Source organism: Chelonia mydas, chromosome 18 (genome assembly GCF_015237465.2).
Source record: "Chelonia mydas isolate rCheMyd1 chromosome 18, rCheMyd1.pri.v2, whole genome shotgun sequence".
Classification (NCBI taxonomy): domain Eukaryota; kingdom Metazoa; phylum Chordata; order Testudines; family Cheloniidae; genus Chelonia; species Chelonia mydas.
This window is the reverse complement of record NC_051258.2, coordinates 11193693-11208534: the sequence shown is the minus strand read 5'-3', so window position 1 is coordinate 11208534 and position 14842 is coordinate 11193693. Positions and strand designations below refer to the sequence as shown.

General features: G+C 54.8%; 2 protein-coding genes across 4 annotated transcripts in view; one reads left to right on the top strand and one right to left on the bottom strand.

The window, feature by feature from the left end:
• The window catches only part of LOC102946605 (F-box only protein 6), a 119769-nt gene that overhangs the window by 99625 nt on the left and 5302 nt on the right, over positions 1 to 14842 (top strand). Inside the window, exons 1-5 of one of the 3 annotated variants that reach the window (XM_007053699.4) lie at positions 10913 to 11021; positions 12082 to 12361; positions 13212 to 13338; positions 14051 to 14146; positions 14706 to 14841. In XM_007053699.4, coding sequence (XP_007053761.1) covers positions 12103 to 12361; positions 13212 to 13338; positions 14051 to 14146; positions 14706 to 14841 — 618 coding nt within the window. In that variant the 5' untranslated portion in view covers positions 10913 to 11021; positions 12082 to 12102. Of the gene's footprint in view, positions 1 to 10912; positions 11022 to 11184; positions 11343 to 12081; positions 12362 to 13211; positions 13339 to 14050; positions 14147 to 14705; position 14842 lie in introns of those variants that run through there. The other 2 variants (XM_037881174.2, XM_043531707.1) reach the window with 2 other exon arrangements.
• Positions 171 to 8512, bottom strand: FBXO2 (F-box protein 2). Its single transcript, XM_037881175.2, has 6 exons — positions 8382 to 8512; positions 6170 to 6445; positions 4476 to 4602; positions 4288 to 4383; positions 3707 to 3842; positions 171 to 3258 (listed from the first exon to the last, which is right to left on the bottom strand). Exons 2-6 carry the CDS (start codon positions 6417 to 6419, stop codon positions 3124 to 3126), a joined length of 744 nt encoding a protein of 247 aa, XP_037737103.1. The 5' UTR covers positions 6420 to 6445; positions 8382 to 8512; the 3' UTR covers positions 171 to 3123.

The following is a 14842-nucleotide window of genomic DNA, read 5'->3' as shown; positions in this document are numbered from 1 at the left end:
CTGGTTGCACGGATCCCTCTGCTGCCTGTATCAATTCCCTAGGGATATTCCAGGCTCTTGTCTCTTCCAGGGGGGCCGGCAGCTGATAACTGGGCTGGATATTGACTAGCACCATGCTGAGCAGCTGAGAGAGCCCCTGTGTGCAGTAGGGCCGGGCACAGAGACCTACCCAGCAAGCAGGGAGTTAACACCAGGCTTCAGTCCCCCAACTAGGGCAGAGTTGTGAAGCAAGGGAGGGGACTCGGGGCCCAGTCAGGGGCTCCAGGAAAGCCTGGGTTCCTGGGAGGCAGGTGGCAAGAGGTCTCAGACTCTGAGCAGGCAGAGCCTCGTCTCCCATTCGGCAGGGGCCAGTTCACAGCCCGAGGTGAGCCCTTTGTACGAACTGTGTCTTGGCTCCTAGAGCCCCAAGGGAGGGAAGGGGACGGGACGTGTGCTGAGTGAAAAGCTCTTGCTGGCCCCGGACCGGCGGCTGTGCTCTCCCAGCCCCCTGGCCCCTTCGCCCAAGCATAGCCCGCTCCTTAATGGGACGGGTATAGCTGGGATGTTGGCACGGGCCCTCCCTGTGGGAGACCCAGCACTGAGGAAGGAATCCTGGCCCCGCACCCTTTGGCTGGAGGCAGCTGCCATAGCCCAGCCCCACCCATGTATCACAGGAGGAAAGCATGCTGAGCCCAGAGACACAGACACAGCCTCCAGGTGGGGCTCATACACACAGTGCTTTTATTTGTGGTCTTCAGCCAGAGAGACCATCCGGCTTGGGACAGGGGCCTAGGATGCAAGAGGGGCCCACGTGTCCAGGTGCAGCAACTTGCAGAGAGCCTGACAGAAGGCCGGACACACGAGGTGGCGGCTCAGAAGCACTTGCCCAGGGCTTCCTTTGTAATGAAAGAGGGGCCGGGGCTCAAGCAATTGTTTTACTTCCATAATTGACACGGCAAGGCCAGCGGTGCTGGGGCTCTGAACTCCCTCTTTGAGCTGCCCCGGCGTCTCTGGGCTCTGAACTGCCAAGCCCAGAGGTGCCGCCCTGTCCCAGATTAAGCACTGCTTTTGCCTTTTGCAAAAGAAACATGAACGTGTTGCATTGGCTAATGGCACAGTTTGGTGCTAGGGGTTATGGGTGCACTGTCCTGACAGCAGAGGCAAAGAGGACACTCTTTCTCTCCAGCCACCCACTCAGCCTGCTTAAGGGAAGGCTCTTCCACTAGGATTGGTTGCCGGGTGGTGGGGGGCTAGTCTCGGCTCAGCTAAGTTTAGGATTTTCTGTTTGGTGTTGTGGGCGTGGCCCAAGGCCATGTCAAGAGGCACGAAGGGGGAGGATGCACATACGTGTTTCCTGGCACATAGGCGTGTGCCTTCGAGGTGGATCTGTGTTTCCAGAGGCCCCGTGGAAACAGCCAGGTCTCATCCTTGGGTAGGTGACGGTTAGCAGCAGCTTCTCTGGGCTCCAAAAGCCTGATTAGCACGGGACTCGCTGCAGGCCCTGGGCAGTGCTCAGAGGCTGCAGTGGGTTCTTAGGCTCTGGAGCATGTGACTTTCTGCATTGCCCGGCCTTCCCTTCCACCTGTTATCTCTAGCATGCGACATCAGAGCCTGGGCTACATCCCACAGATACCATCCCCAGGAGCTTCAAGCCCAAGAAATGCCAGCGGCATCAGAAGGGGGCGTCCAGGAGAACGTCCCCCAGAGATGGAGAGTGAGGGCACTTGGGGAGGGGGCACAGGGGAGCATGAAAAGGGGAGTGAGCAGAGGGGAGAGATGAGGAGGATGGAGAAGAGCAGGGGGAGATGGAGGTGGGGCAGAGCGGGGTACATGGGTGAAGTTGATTTGCAGAGGATGTGAACCTGTTACAGCCCTTCCCACCCAGGAGCCTTGGGGCTGTAGCTCAAGCGATAGCCGGTCACACCTTGAGCTCTGGTGGTCCCTGGTTCAATCCCTGGTGTGTCAGCTGAGATAGCGGCTCTCATGTATGCCCTTCCCTGGTACGTGGGGTACAGCACGCAGAGGAGGCTGGGAGAGAGGGCCAAGGTTCCCAAGGGATGAGGCAGAAGATGTTCTTGAAAGGAGGGTTCCTCTAAGAACCTCCCCCTGTCCTGCCTACAAAAAGCGAGAGCCTGAGGTCAGGATTTAGCCCAGTCTAGAGGCCCATTGGGGAAGCTGGATCTGGTTCCATTCACACTTACTCTCTTTCTCTCTCCCATCTGGATTATTTCCAGCTGATCTGCCTGGGCTCAGGTCCTGGTCTCTCTCCAGACTTTGGCTTATGCTATCTAAGCTGCTTCATTTTTAACAAACTAGACACGGCTCCAGGGCAGTCTCCACCCTCATCTCTATGTTCCCTTCCTGGGCCCAGCCTAAGACAAAAGGCACCCTCCTCTCTCTGCTGCTTTGCATTATTATTAATAATAAAGAAACCAGCCACCCAGCAATGCAAACTTTAACGAGCTCTCTCTCCCAGGAGGTAGGCAACTGTTGTTGTTATAGATGGGGAGAGAAGCTAAGTGACTTGCCCCAGGCCACAGAGGGGCTCAGTGGCAGAACTGGGACTCGGGGCTTCCTGGTCCTGTGTTGAGACCATAGGGCCATGCCTCTCTCTTGAAGCGTCTAGAAGATGAAGCCTGCATCCCTCTCAAAATGGACTGTATCTGATGCTGGTAAGTGGCACCGTGAGAGTCACTGTTCAGCACAGCTGCTGGGGAGGGAGGTTTAGGGTCTGAGGTGACGTCAGCCCAAAGGAGAGGGAGGGTCCTGGAATTATTTATAGCCAGCTCGCTCGTTCCCCCTACTCCAGCCTTGGCACCACTCCAAAGCGACGCTGGGGCTGGCTGAAAGGGCGTCGGGCGAGTGGGGCAGGGGAGAGCAGTGAGGTTTTTTAAAGCTTTCTAAGGGTTGGTGCATTTAATGGACCCCAAACCAGCTACTCCCAGACTCTGCATAACCCAGTGAGGAAAGATGGGACACACACACACACACACACACACACACGTAGTTATATACTCTCAGCCTGGTGCTCCCGCCTCGTCTCTGGAAGCAGCGTCATGCAGAAACCATCCAAAGCCCATGGAGGACCCAAGGGGTCAGCTGTGGTGAACGGGACCCGGTCTAGCTTGAGGGGCCATGGCCCGGCTAGGGCTCCACCATCACGCTGCTGTTGGTCACGCGGACACCGTACCATCCTTTCCAGAAGAGTGTGTCCTGGCCTCCGTGTTCAAAGCGCACAAAGCGAGCCCCGGGGCCGTAGTTGGAGAAGGTGTGGGAGAGCTGAGGGGGCAGAGCAAGAGACAATGGCTTCCTGGAAGTCACAAACCACCCCTGAATCTCCCCTCGTGGAGTGAGGCTTTGAACCCCGCCCTTCGGGGATGGGGTCACTAGTCGCTATGGGGAGATGGACTATCTGAGGGTCTTCGGGCCCCACTGCTACGCTGGGGCCATCAGCAGCTTTCCCCTTCCGGGCCACTTCCCTCTCCCCCATCCACTCAGGTGGGTGGGTTGGCAGGTCACTGAGCTGCATGGAACCCAGCCTCATGGTCACAGCTGCACAAGAGGAGGGAGACCCCCCACACACACCCAGCCTTCACCCCATCCTGCTCCTTTCATAGCTGAGCTCACCAAGGGAAGCCCCTTCCCATCTGGCTTTGCCTGCGGCCCCTGGGCATGCGCTGCCCTGTCCCATTGCCCTGGCTCTGCCCAGCCGCTCGCCGGGACTCACCTCAGTCCAGTTGGCAGCGTTGTCCTGCGGAATGGCGACGGTGTCGCTCTGGTGCTCGGCCAGGACGTCCTCGTGCTCCGACAGCAGCTTCACGTGCAGCTGGTAGAGGCAGCCGGCGTCGCTGCGACCCGCGTACCTGCAAAGAGACCCGAGCTGCCAGCCTCACCCCTCGCGGCCGCTCCGCAAACAGGCCCGGCGCTGAGTAGTGCGGCTGGGCCCGGGCTGGGCACCGTTCTACGGCAAGCACAGACAGGGGCAAGCCATGTCCAGAAAGCAAAGCCCCAACTGCCTGGATTACTGTGAGCTTGTTTCAGGCTCCCACCGCTGCTAGCTGTGGGGGAGCGCTGGTGTAGACAAGGGGCTGGTGTTCTCCCCAGTGTGTCCGCAAGAGGCACGAAGCACTGACCTGCCACCTCTGCTACCACTGATGGACCCATACCCACGTAAGCTATGGTGGGAAATAGGGGTCGAACCCCAGTGTAGACACAGCTCCGGCCTCTCCTCATCTCCCTCTCTCTGCTTCCCTTGGCCTTTCCCCTCTCTCCCTGCCAGCCCAGCACAACCGCCACCCCCCTACTTACCAGTCCTTTACCACAATTTTAGGCTGGGTTGTGTCCATCAGCTCCTCCCAGTAACCCTCAGCCCTGAGGTCGATGACCTGAGACTTGCGGCACCACCTGGAAGACAAGAGGTTACCGGGTGAGCGCAGCCCTGTTTCCTCACATGCCAGCGTCGGGTAGAACCCAGCCAGAGAAGAGGGCAGCCTTACTCGTAGGAGGTGACGAAGTATTTGTGGACTCCATCACTGGGAAATTCTTTTCCAAAGTCTCCCGGCAGGTCCTCAATTTTCCAGCCATCACCTCCGTTCTCCACTTCCCCCCAGTGCTCTAAATTCTCTGCAGGTAGCAGAACAAGAGAGAGGCTCTGGGTTATAGTCACGTGGCTTCAAAAATCTTTCACCTTCCTACGTGGAGATTTCTTTAACAGATCCAGGCAGGGAGTTCGACTTGTGTTTGTGTTTTACTCCACAAGCAAGCCTATTGACTATCTGCAGTGCAAGGTACTGTTTGGTAGGACTGTTGTAATCTGGCCCTCGATTCTCTGCACCAGTGCTCTGATCATTGCCTTAGCAGCCTCCCTTCACTAGAGAGCCCTGCCCAGCATTTCAGACTGGTCTAGGTACATATTGCCACAGTTAAACTATAGGTGTGATGTTAAATTGCTGTGACTTTGTGTGTGGACCAGGCCTTAGAGAGATGCTTGTGGGGTCAGATTTAGACCAAAAATGCCAGGTTGGTAAAAAAAAAACAAAAAAAAAACACCAAGCTTTTACAAACCCCAACATTGATTGCAATGGTTCCGTGATCATTTAAACAAGTCCAATGAAAACTCTGTTTATTGTATTTCAACATTCCCAGGGCTGCCACAGTGGATTAGTGCAGGAGAGGACTGATCCATTTCCTTCTCCAAGCTGAAATCAAATGCACACAGCTAACACTTGGCATCAGTAGGGACAAGCTCATTAAAATTTTTAAAGCTTTCTTAAAGAGTTCATAAGAGAGGTAAAGGTTTTCTTTGTAAAGTTGGAGCCAGGATTCCTTGCTTAGCCTTGTTTAAACCCTCCTCTAACGTGGTCAGAACAGACCAAAAGATCCACGACCACCACCACCACCCTTCCTTTTTGCTTGAGCATTTTCAGAATTATATTGGAAAGTTGGGAGCAGATCTGCTCAACTGTTGGTGAGTGATACAGCCAGAAGCAGCGTGATCCAGTGGTCTGTAGGCAGAGCAGGAACCAGGGGTTCTTGAGCTCTAAACTCTGCCACAAACTCACCACGTAGCCTTGGGTATGTGATTTAAAAGCAGATTTTTCAAATAAGCACTGCCCATGTTCTCCTTTGAAAATTCCCCTTGTTGTTTTTGTTTTGAGACCCCAATAGTAACCAAACCCTATGCAGAATCCTGGCCCAATGGAGACCCTTTGAAACCAACCCTGTAAGTGAACTGCCACTGAATCCAAAGCAGAACCAAAAGGCACCCAGGTCTCAGACCCTGCAGTCCTGTGCCTTGACCAGCACCTCATCATTCCTCCTCTTTGTAAGCTGGAGTGGAAGCTCCCGGGTTGTAGGGGAGGGTGGCTTACAGGACTTGGGAAGGGTAAAGCACCACAGATGGTGGTGATGTTATGTTGCAGTGGCCGCTAACCACGTGGACCTGAGCACGTGCCCCCTCCTGGAAATCCCAGCAGGTGCTTGTGTAAAGAGGATCCAACAGCTGGCCACCATCCCTGTTAATGGAACCCCCAGGCCAGCTGCTGTTGATTTAGTCTCACACGCAGTGAGACAGGTGCTGCATCTCACCCCAACCCAAGGCCTCTTAAAGTGACCAGAGCTGCACAATGCTCAGGAACCAGCCCGGTCCTCCCCTCACCGGGCGAGGGTGTTACAAAGTTCAGTCACTCGCCTTCGCCGCAGGGGTTCTTGATTAAATTCCTCTTCCTCTTACTCAGGAAGTAGAATGTTTGCCAGTTCTCGGCCTCCTCTTTAGGCTCTGCCCCGGTGAAGCCCTCCTGCTGGCACTTCAGGGTCCAGAGAGCTGCTCCGTCCACGAGGTTCTTCCACTGGCAGCAGACCAGGCGGCACGCCAGCACCAGCTCCACCGCGGGGATGGAGGCCAGGATCTGGATCAGGACGGCTTCGGGGAGGGAGTCCATCCTCTGGCCAGGCTGGGCGGAGCTCTCTGAAAACAAGGGGAGAGGAGTTACACCCCTTGAGCAGGTAATTGGTCCATCGGGGCTGGTAGCCCACCTTTGGCAGTAGCCAATGCCTGCAGCCTGAGAAGAAGGGGGAAAAGACAACCCAGCCCATCTTGCAGCAGTGTCATCACACACTAGTGTCCAAGGGGGAACGAATTCCTCCTGACCCCTGAGCACCTTGTACCTTGAAACATGAGACTAGGTTATTCCTATATTAAGTTCTTACAGAACTGCAAGAACTTTTATTGAAGCCTCTGACTTCTGGCAACAGTGAAGTAACAGAAAATTAAAATGTAACAGCTCAAGGGTGAAGCCTGTGAGTGCTTGAGGTTGGGCATTTTCACTAGCCAGCCTGTGCCTCGGGAGTGCAATCCTTCCAGAAATTTGCTTATGCAGGAACCTGGCTGTTTGTAGCAAGAGCTGCAAGACACCTGGCCTTGCTAATGGATTCACTTCCAAATGAAAAGCTGCAGGCATCCGGGTGTTGGGTTTCCCTTCATAAGATGACTAATGTCTTGGTGTATGCCATGTAATGGTGCCCAGATACCATGGTGATGGACGCCCTGTAAATCCTTGACAATGCGTCAGATTTAGTTGGGCGTGTTCGAAATTTGCAAGCCCTTCATATCACAGTGGCCCCTTTGCTCTCATGTGACAGGACAGAATGATGCACTTTGTGTAATGGCATATATCTCAATCGAGTCCCCTCTGACTCTCCAGTCCTCCCTCCAAAGCCTAGGAATCCTAACAACAGGGTCAGAAGTGTCCCTTAGCACTCGCCCTGCTTCAGTGTGTGGACTCGGAAACCTTCTTTGTCACTGAGCTGAGCCCACCCCTGCAGGCCCAGCCTTTGGAGCCAACTGCGACGGAGTAACCAGAGATGAGTGTGCGGGTTCCAGACCACATCATTCATATGGGATGCACCATGACGGTGCTTTTATCCCATCTGACTCCTGCTGTTGAGAAGCAGCTGAGGCTGCAGCAAGGTGCAGTCTGGAGAGGACCTGACCAGATTGGCCAGGAGCAAATCATAGCTTTCTTCTAGCGCTAGGCTCTATTCTGTCCATCTTCGGAGTGCTGCTGGGAGCGAATGGAACCAAGCGGGCAAACCTGGCATGCCATTTGGAGAAACCTTGGCAGCATTATACAGCCAGGCCGCCCCCACGAAGCGCTGTCACTTGAGTAAGGCAGGGCAGGATGCAGAGGCCGTTGCTGTTGGTATTCTGAACCCAAAAGCTCAGAGCTCCAGGTGTCTCCCATCTGCCCTGCACTGGCATCAGATGGCAAAATTCCACAGCTACCAGGGGCTGTATCCGCACCCTGCCACCCAGCCAAGTTACGAGCTCAGCGTTTAACATGAAGGAAATTCCTGAAGGGCAGAACAGGCCAGACTCGGATCACGCAGGCTGCAGTCCCTGCTGACTTCATCATCTGCAGCAGCTTTGCTGCACCCTCCCTGACAAGCTCACTGCGTCTCCGGACTAGCCAGACTCATCGGTTCTCCTTCAATTTCACCGCCTTGCCCGAGTCTCGGCCCCCGCTCTGCTTTCACGTCCTCCCCTGTCCCCTTCCCAAGAGTCTCCCCTTAACTTAACCTGAGTCCATAATAAACTGAACAACTTCCGATTCCCATTCTTTCTCTATTGGGGGGCATACCCTGGTCTCCTCTGCCAGGTGCCCTGCCCTTCCCAAACCTTTCCTGTGCCTTGTTCCCCTATCTGCACAAGCCTTAAAGGAGCACTCTCTGCCTTGCAAAGAGAGCCGGAGCGCTGCAGGGTTAAAGCACCTGTCCTAACAATGCCCGTAACACACCAAGGGTGCTGCAGCGCTAGCCGAGGCTGCTGTGCAAAAGGCCTGCCTCTCCAGCAGCATCGCAGCCCTGCAGGGAGAGAGGAACAGGAGATGCTGAGACGCTCCTACCTCACTTGCTGCTCCTGAGACGGCTGCACCGTTCTGGATTGGTCTGTCGCAGGCAAGTAACTAATGCTGGCTCCGCTCTGCTAGAGCATGGAGCTGGCAGAATGGGTTCCTCTCTTAAAGGGGCAGCGCATCATCCGCTGCAATCCAGGAGGCTCTCGGGTATTGGCTCTTGGGATATTGCTGACCTGGCTAGAGTGTTACCTAGGGGTGTGTGCGTGAGTCTGGGAGCCAGGGACTACTGATTTCTAATTCAGGCTCTGTGTGAGCTTGGGCAAGTCACTCTGCCTCCTGACCAGTCAAAGGGGGAGGGGGTGTTTACACCTACCTCCCAAGGTGTTGGGAGGGTGAACGTGCCCTTTGCCACCCTGTATTGCCCCGGCATTAGGTGTTTCATACAAGAGCCCAGGGCAAGGGGAGACCAAACTGCACGTTAATGTGAGGGGCCAAATAGGGCCTGCTGTACAGGGCTCACTCCAGCTGTATCCCGGATCTATCCCTGATGCTCTGCTCTCCACCTGCGGAGGGCGCTGCAGCATTGGAGGTGCTTGCCCACTTTGAGCACTGGCTGGGGGGCACCTGGTGGCTGTGAGATGCAGGTTCTCATGTACCACACTGCTGAGGGTGGTATAAACAGCTAGCTAGATAGATAGAAGGAGGCTCCCATAGGGTCTGGCTCTCTAGGGGCAAAGAGAAATCCCAGCTGGGGTGTAGGCCAATGCCACCTTCCATACCCAGCTACTAGGGAATGGGAGAGGCTAAGACCCGGCTGCTCATCCTCACAGACTCTAATGTTTTGTGTTAACAATGAACCACATGAGTAAATTCAATCTCTAAGTGCAACTGCCATTCCCTTCTCGAATCTGCCCCCTGCCTTACTGTCGTCTTCTACATCCTTTTGGGGGCTCTCCTCATCCCCTTGGGAGATCTGCATAACCATGCCTCAACTCCTGTTTCCGCCTCCTCCCACCATCTCACGCTCCTCTCTCCTCCCCAGCGGCAGGCAAGCAGCCGTATTTTCCAAAGCGGCCGCGAACTTGTGGGCACCTCCACTTTTTGGGTGCCCAACTTGAGACCCCTTGGGCCTCCTTTTCAGAAAGGTCAAATGCCTGCGGCTGTGATTGCAGGAGACCTCCTCACATGCATAGAATTACTAGTGTGCGTAAGTGCTTTCAGGAGCTGAGCCTGCGCTAGTTGCCTGGTCCAAGTCGAGTGACGGGCGGAAAGAGAATGGGCCCCGTAACTCTTGTCATTCTGCATGCAGGGCTCAGGAATGTGCTCGGTGCTTTGCCCAGTAAAGCCAGCGCCAAGTGACGGTGATTAGCTACAGGAAGGACAGCGTTTACAGTAAGAGCATGATGTGGAGATTCAGTTTTGTTTAGAGCAAATCTTTACAGCTCCTAGGCACTTAGCATTTTGATTGGTTTTGGTATCGATGGTGAAAAGTAAACTGGGTTTGTAAAATGATTTCACTCCTAATCATCCAAGTGTGATTAGCAGCTATGGGGGTGGAGAGGGGTTTGTTTATAACTTTTTTTTTTTTTTTTTTTTTTTTTTTTTGGTCCTAGACATCCCCTTACCCTCATTTATCTAAATCATGTTTCTCGTTCTTTAGTTGTGTGAATGCCCGCTCTGTGCTAGATGCTTTCCAAACACTTCTGCTCAAAGGAGCTCTCAGTCCATGGCAGAGGGTTGGGCAAGAACAATAATGACTTGTGTACATAATTCACAAAAATGGTTCCCTTTTTCTGAAGGTTTTTTTTCTTTTTTAATAATGAAACTTTTTGCTTCATTTTGGTTTTATTCTTCTGCCTCTTGTAACTTTAATTCCTCCCTGTTTAAGTACATTTTTCCTTGAGATGAAGCAGATTCCTATAACAGAATAGCCAGATCCAAGTGATAACAGACGCTGTGGGTACTATGCAGGGTACACACACACACCCCCCCCCCCCGCTGTCCACCCAGCTCGGCCCAAGTCTACGCGAGCAGCGATTTGCACCGTGGTACGGCGATACTGGCCAAGCACGCCTCTGTCAGCACCACTGCACTTCTGTCTGCACAGCCGCCTCTAGTGTCCGGCCTGTCTGCCGGCCAGTGTAGACGCAGGTATACAGGCTCACTTTTGCTGGTACAGGTTAGGGGGCCTGCAGTCACTTCCCACCCCGACCTTCAGGCCCCCTAACCTGTATCAGCAAAAGTGAGCCTGTATACCTGCGTCTACCCTCGCTGGCAGACAGGCTGGACACTAGTCACACCTCATGGTACCCCTGTCCGACCTAGCCAGGCTGTCAGGAGTTCCTAGCGTAGCTGCGGCCTGGGTGCTGGTACCCTGTGCTTGTCCCTCTCGTACCCAGCCCCTGTCTCCCTTTCTCACTCTTCAGCTTTATGGTTTACTGGGGCTGTGGTAGCGCCCAGGAACCCCAGTCGTGGCCCACGACCCCGCTGTGCTCGGTGCTGTACAAACACCAGCCCCTGCCCTCGAGAGGTGACTGTGAGTAGAAAGGAGAGACCAGGGCTGGCTGACCGCCAGAGGGAGCTCAGGGCCGGCGTGACGATCGCGGCACAGCGGCAGTTTTACTTTCCTTCTCCCCGGGCGGCCGCGGCAGCTGGCCCCGGCTCCTGGACGCCGGGCTCCGGCGGGCGGTGAGCTGGCGCGGGGCAGGAGGGAAGCGGGGCTCCGGGGGCGCCCCGCGGGGGTGGGAGCCGGGGATCGGGGCGGGCGCTCCGCCGGGGTGGAGGGAGGTCTGGGCCCCGCGAAGGGAGGGGTCGGTTCGCACTTCCTGGCCCTACCCCGGGGGAGGAGACGCAGGCGGCGGCCCTGAGCTCGGCTGCAAGCGGCCGGGGTAGCCTGGCCCGGCCGGGCGGACACCGGGTTCCCCCGCCCGGCAGCTGGGCAGGAGCCGGGGGCGAGGGGGCCGCGCTGCTGCCCGTGTATGGGGCTGGGGGCCGGGATCCCTAGCGGGGGTGAGTCGGGCTCCGGGGGCGGGGAGGGGGCTTTGCATGGCCTAAGGGAGCCCATGGGGCTGGGCACCCCCCGGGTGGTGCTGAGCACCCTGACACACTTCCCAGGCGCCAACTAATGGTACCAGCTTGGAAATGCAAAAAAAAAAAAAAAAAAAACCAGATTTCCCCCCCCCCTTCCCGCAAGGCAAGCCTGCCTCAGCCCCAACCACAAGGCAACTTCGCCTCCCCCCCCACCCCCACTTTGAATGGAGTTTCGCTTTAGCACATGGCTCAAAGTCCAACGCAGCGGTGGCCTAAGGGCCAGATGTTCAGAAATATGGAAGAGCCTAAAGACATAGCTAGATGCCGTGGGGGGGTTTCAGAATCACCGATGCAGGTTAGATGCCTGACTCCTATAGGGACTCACGCATCCAGCTAAGCCCCATCTGCATTTTAGACACCTAAATATCTGGCCTTAAGAGCCTTGCATAAATGGGACCACAGTTCACCCTTGGTGAGAGAGATTGGTGGCGATCAGGTTCCATTTTTGCCAGTGTAGCCACAGCCTCAGTGCAGCACTCTGGGATGTCTGCCTAGTGCAGTGCTTTATAAATCTGACTTCCATGTCCTAACTCCCTTTCCTCCTCCTGCCTTTCCCCTCTCCCACCACAATTCAATGGGAGACCTGCTCTGCTTATTGTGTTCACACCCTTTCTGGGCGGACCGTGCCTGGTGACTCTCTCCCTGGCCTGCATTACAGGCTGCTGGGGCCCAAAGAAAGATGGCAAACATCGGTGACCTGCCTGAAGATGTCCTGGTGGAACTCTTTTCCCTGGTCCCCGCCCGGGAGCTGATTTGTAACTGCCGGCTTGTCTGTGTCCTGTGGCGGGATGTGATCAACTTAGCCACTGTGTGGAAACGCAAGTGCCAGCGGGAGGGTTTTAATCATGAGAAGTGGGACAAGACTATCCAGGACTGGAAGATCTTCTACTTCCTCTGCAGCCTGAAGAAAAACTTACTCAAAAATCCCTGTGCTGAAGGTTTGTTCCTTTTTATTGGAAAGTGGGGGTGGGAGGGGAATTCCCCAGCAGCTAGGAGGCTGGTCAGTTCATAGCCTTGCCCAAGGCCTAATCTTTCGGGCCTCGCCTGCGCTGTGGATTTGCCCTGGCTACAGCCATCTGTGTTTGGCTACTGATCCAGCTGCGCTGGTGCAACCGCTAGCGTAGGCTGGTAAAGCTGCACCTGTAACCAGGACAAATCTCCAGCATAGGCGGGGCCTCGACAGCATGCAAGTGGGTAGCCAGTTTAAATGACACGGTGATAAAATCATCGGCTGCTGCACCCTTGGTCCTTCCACTCCCCCCAGCCTGCGGTGGCCCCAGTGCAGCTGAGCAGTGGGGAATTGTTCCTCAGGTCGCTCTAGGATAGGCGAAGGGGTTTGGGCAGGCTCGCGCTCCTGTGGAAGTGTGTAGCGGGAGCCTTTGGTACAAGGCTGATGTAAAGGGGCGGCAGCATGTCGGTTTGCTGGGGGGCCTGGTCTGTGCTCCAGCACTTGGCTGTGAATGAATGCTGCTGTTTAGGGGAGTGCTGGCTGACGGCCAGGCTCGCCCATGGAAGACATGGGTAGATTAGGCCGGAGGAGACTCTGCAGCAGAGAAACTAAATACACCTTGAAATCACTGGGAATGGATTCCCAGTCTGCTGCGATATCCCGGGGACAAAGCTGCCACCTCCCACCCCGCCACTTGCTTTTTAAAGTGAAAACTAGATGCTTGCGGAAAATTGAGGTGGGGGCTGAAAACTTCACATTCTCCGACCCTTCTGCTCTCCCTTTTGGGGATTAGCCCTCCGTTGCGTGGCCTCACTGTCCCCTTTCTGATCCCTTCCTAGAGAGCTTTCAGTTCTGGAATCTGAAACCGAACGAGGGAGATAAATGGAAAGTTGAGGACCTGCCTGGGCATCACGGAAGAGACTTTCCCAGCCCACAAGTGCGCAAATATTTTGTCACCTCTTATGGGTAAGAATCAGATTCTTGTGCTCTGAAACTGGCCCTGGAGGGAAGAGGGCACCCTGGCTGTTAGTTTGAGAACGGGTGGAAGCGGGTGGAGCTGGGCCCAGGAATAGAACGAGGAAGAAGTAACTAGTTACCTTGTGGAGATACAGGGGGAGCGTCCTCTCTGCCCTCTTATGAGGCATACTGCCACCCAGGCAATGTCTCAGGGGCACCCAATGGCTACAAAACCAGTAGAGGTTTTTTGGTGGAGACGGGAAGCTCCTCACAGATCAGATTTTTGTTTCTCTTCTGATAGAAGCATTGGCCAAACAGCTTGTGTAAAGGTTTGGGAAATGGGTTATAACCTAGACAGAAGCTTTCCTCGCAGTCCTTTGCCAGTAAAATGGAACGGAGTTTGTTCCAAACCTGTGGGACAGTCGGATTCAGACTCTGTGTGTGTGTCTGGGTCCAGCGATCCCCAATGAAAGCAGTTGAGTAGGGGTCAAAAGTGAGGATTAGCTGCTGTTGAGTGGGCAGGATGTCTGCTGCAGCATCCCTGACACCATGTGCTGTCTGGGCTAGCAGCATGTACCGCACGGGACCTGGGTGTTACTAATCTGGGGATGAGCCTTGGGCTTTAACTAAAGAGAACCACTAAACTCCAGTGGAGAGATGAAGAAATAGGCTCAAATACAAGTTGCATGTGATGCTAAAAACTCACATGATCTGTTCCCAGGAAGTGTCTAAAGTCTCAGCTCATTAACCTAAAGGAAGAGGGTTACTGGGATCAGCTGATGGATGAAATACGGCCTGATATTATGGTCAAGGACTGGTGAGTGCGTGCATAAGAACTAGGCTCTCTGCATATGCTAGGACAACTCTGGATTTCAGCTGCAATGACATCAGTGGAGTTCTTTGACTCTACCTCCGGGGACTGTAAAGATTTAATAAAGAACAAGTCAGACTTGGGTTCTGTTCCTGAGTCTGGAAGGGGTCATGATCTAGTGTTGAAAGTCACAGAGCCAGGACTCCAGAATTCTGTCACTGGCTCACATGATGTCCGTGCCTCAGTTTCCCCTCCAGGGCATGATGATACTCCCCGGTCTGTACAGCTCTTTGAGGTACTCTGAAGAAAAATGCTAGGTAATAGTAATACCACCTTTGGGTTACTACAGAACTGGCGATGCCATTACAAATAAGGGGTGCAAGCTGGCTTTCCCATCTCACTGGTAGGCTTCAGCTCCATTTCCGAGCCCCTGTATAAAATGACTAACCCTTGCCATGCCAAGAGCAGGGATGGCTTTTCTCTGGCAATGGGCATCCCCAGAAGGGTGACGGTCCCGGCAGGTGTGTGTATCTTCCCAGTGCCTGACCTCTCTCTGTCTCTCCAGGTATGCTGCCAGGTTTGACTGTGGGTGCTGTTATGAACTCTCTGTGCAGCTGCTCTCTGCAGACTACATCGTCCTTCACGAGTTCCGACCCGAACCAGTGGTCATAGAGCAATGGAGTGATGCTGAGTGGAGAGAGG

Excerpts from the sequence above, each read along its gene's own strand:
- FBXO2 (XM_037881175.2), bottom strand. The coding sequence starts at position 6,419 with ATGGACTCCCTCCCCGAAGCCGTCCTGATCCAGATCCTGGCCTCCATC. Across the intron at positions 4,384-4,475 it reads TACTTCGTCACCTCCTACGA|GTGGTGCCGCAAGTCTCAGG; the intron begins GTAAGGCTGCCC and ends CTTGTCTTCCAG. Across the intron at positions 3,843-4,287 it reads AAAATTGTGGTAAAGGACTG|GTACGCGGGTCGCAGCGACG; the intron begins GTAAGTAGGGGG and ends GTCTCTTTGCAG.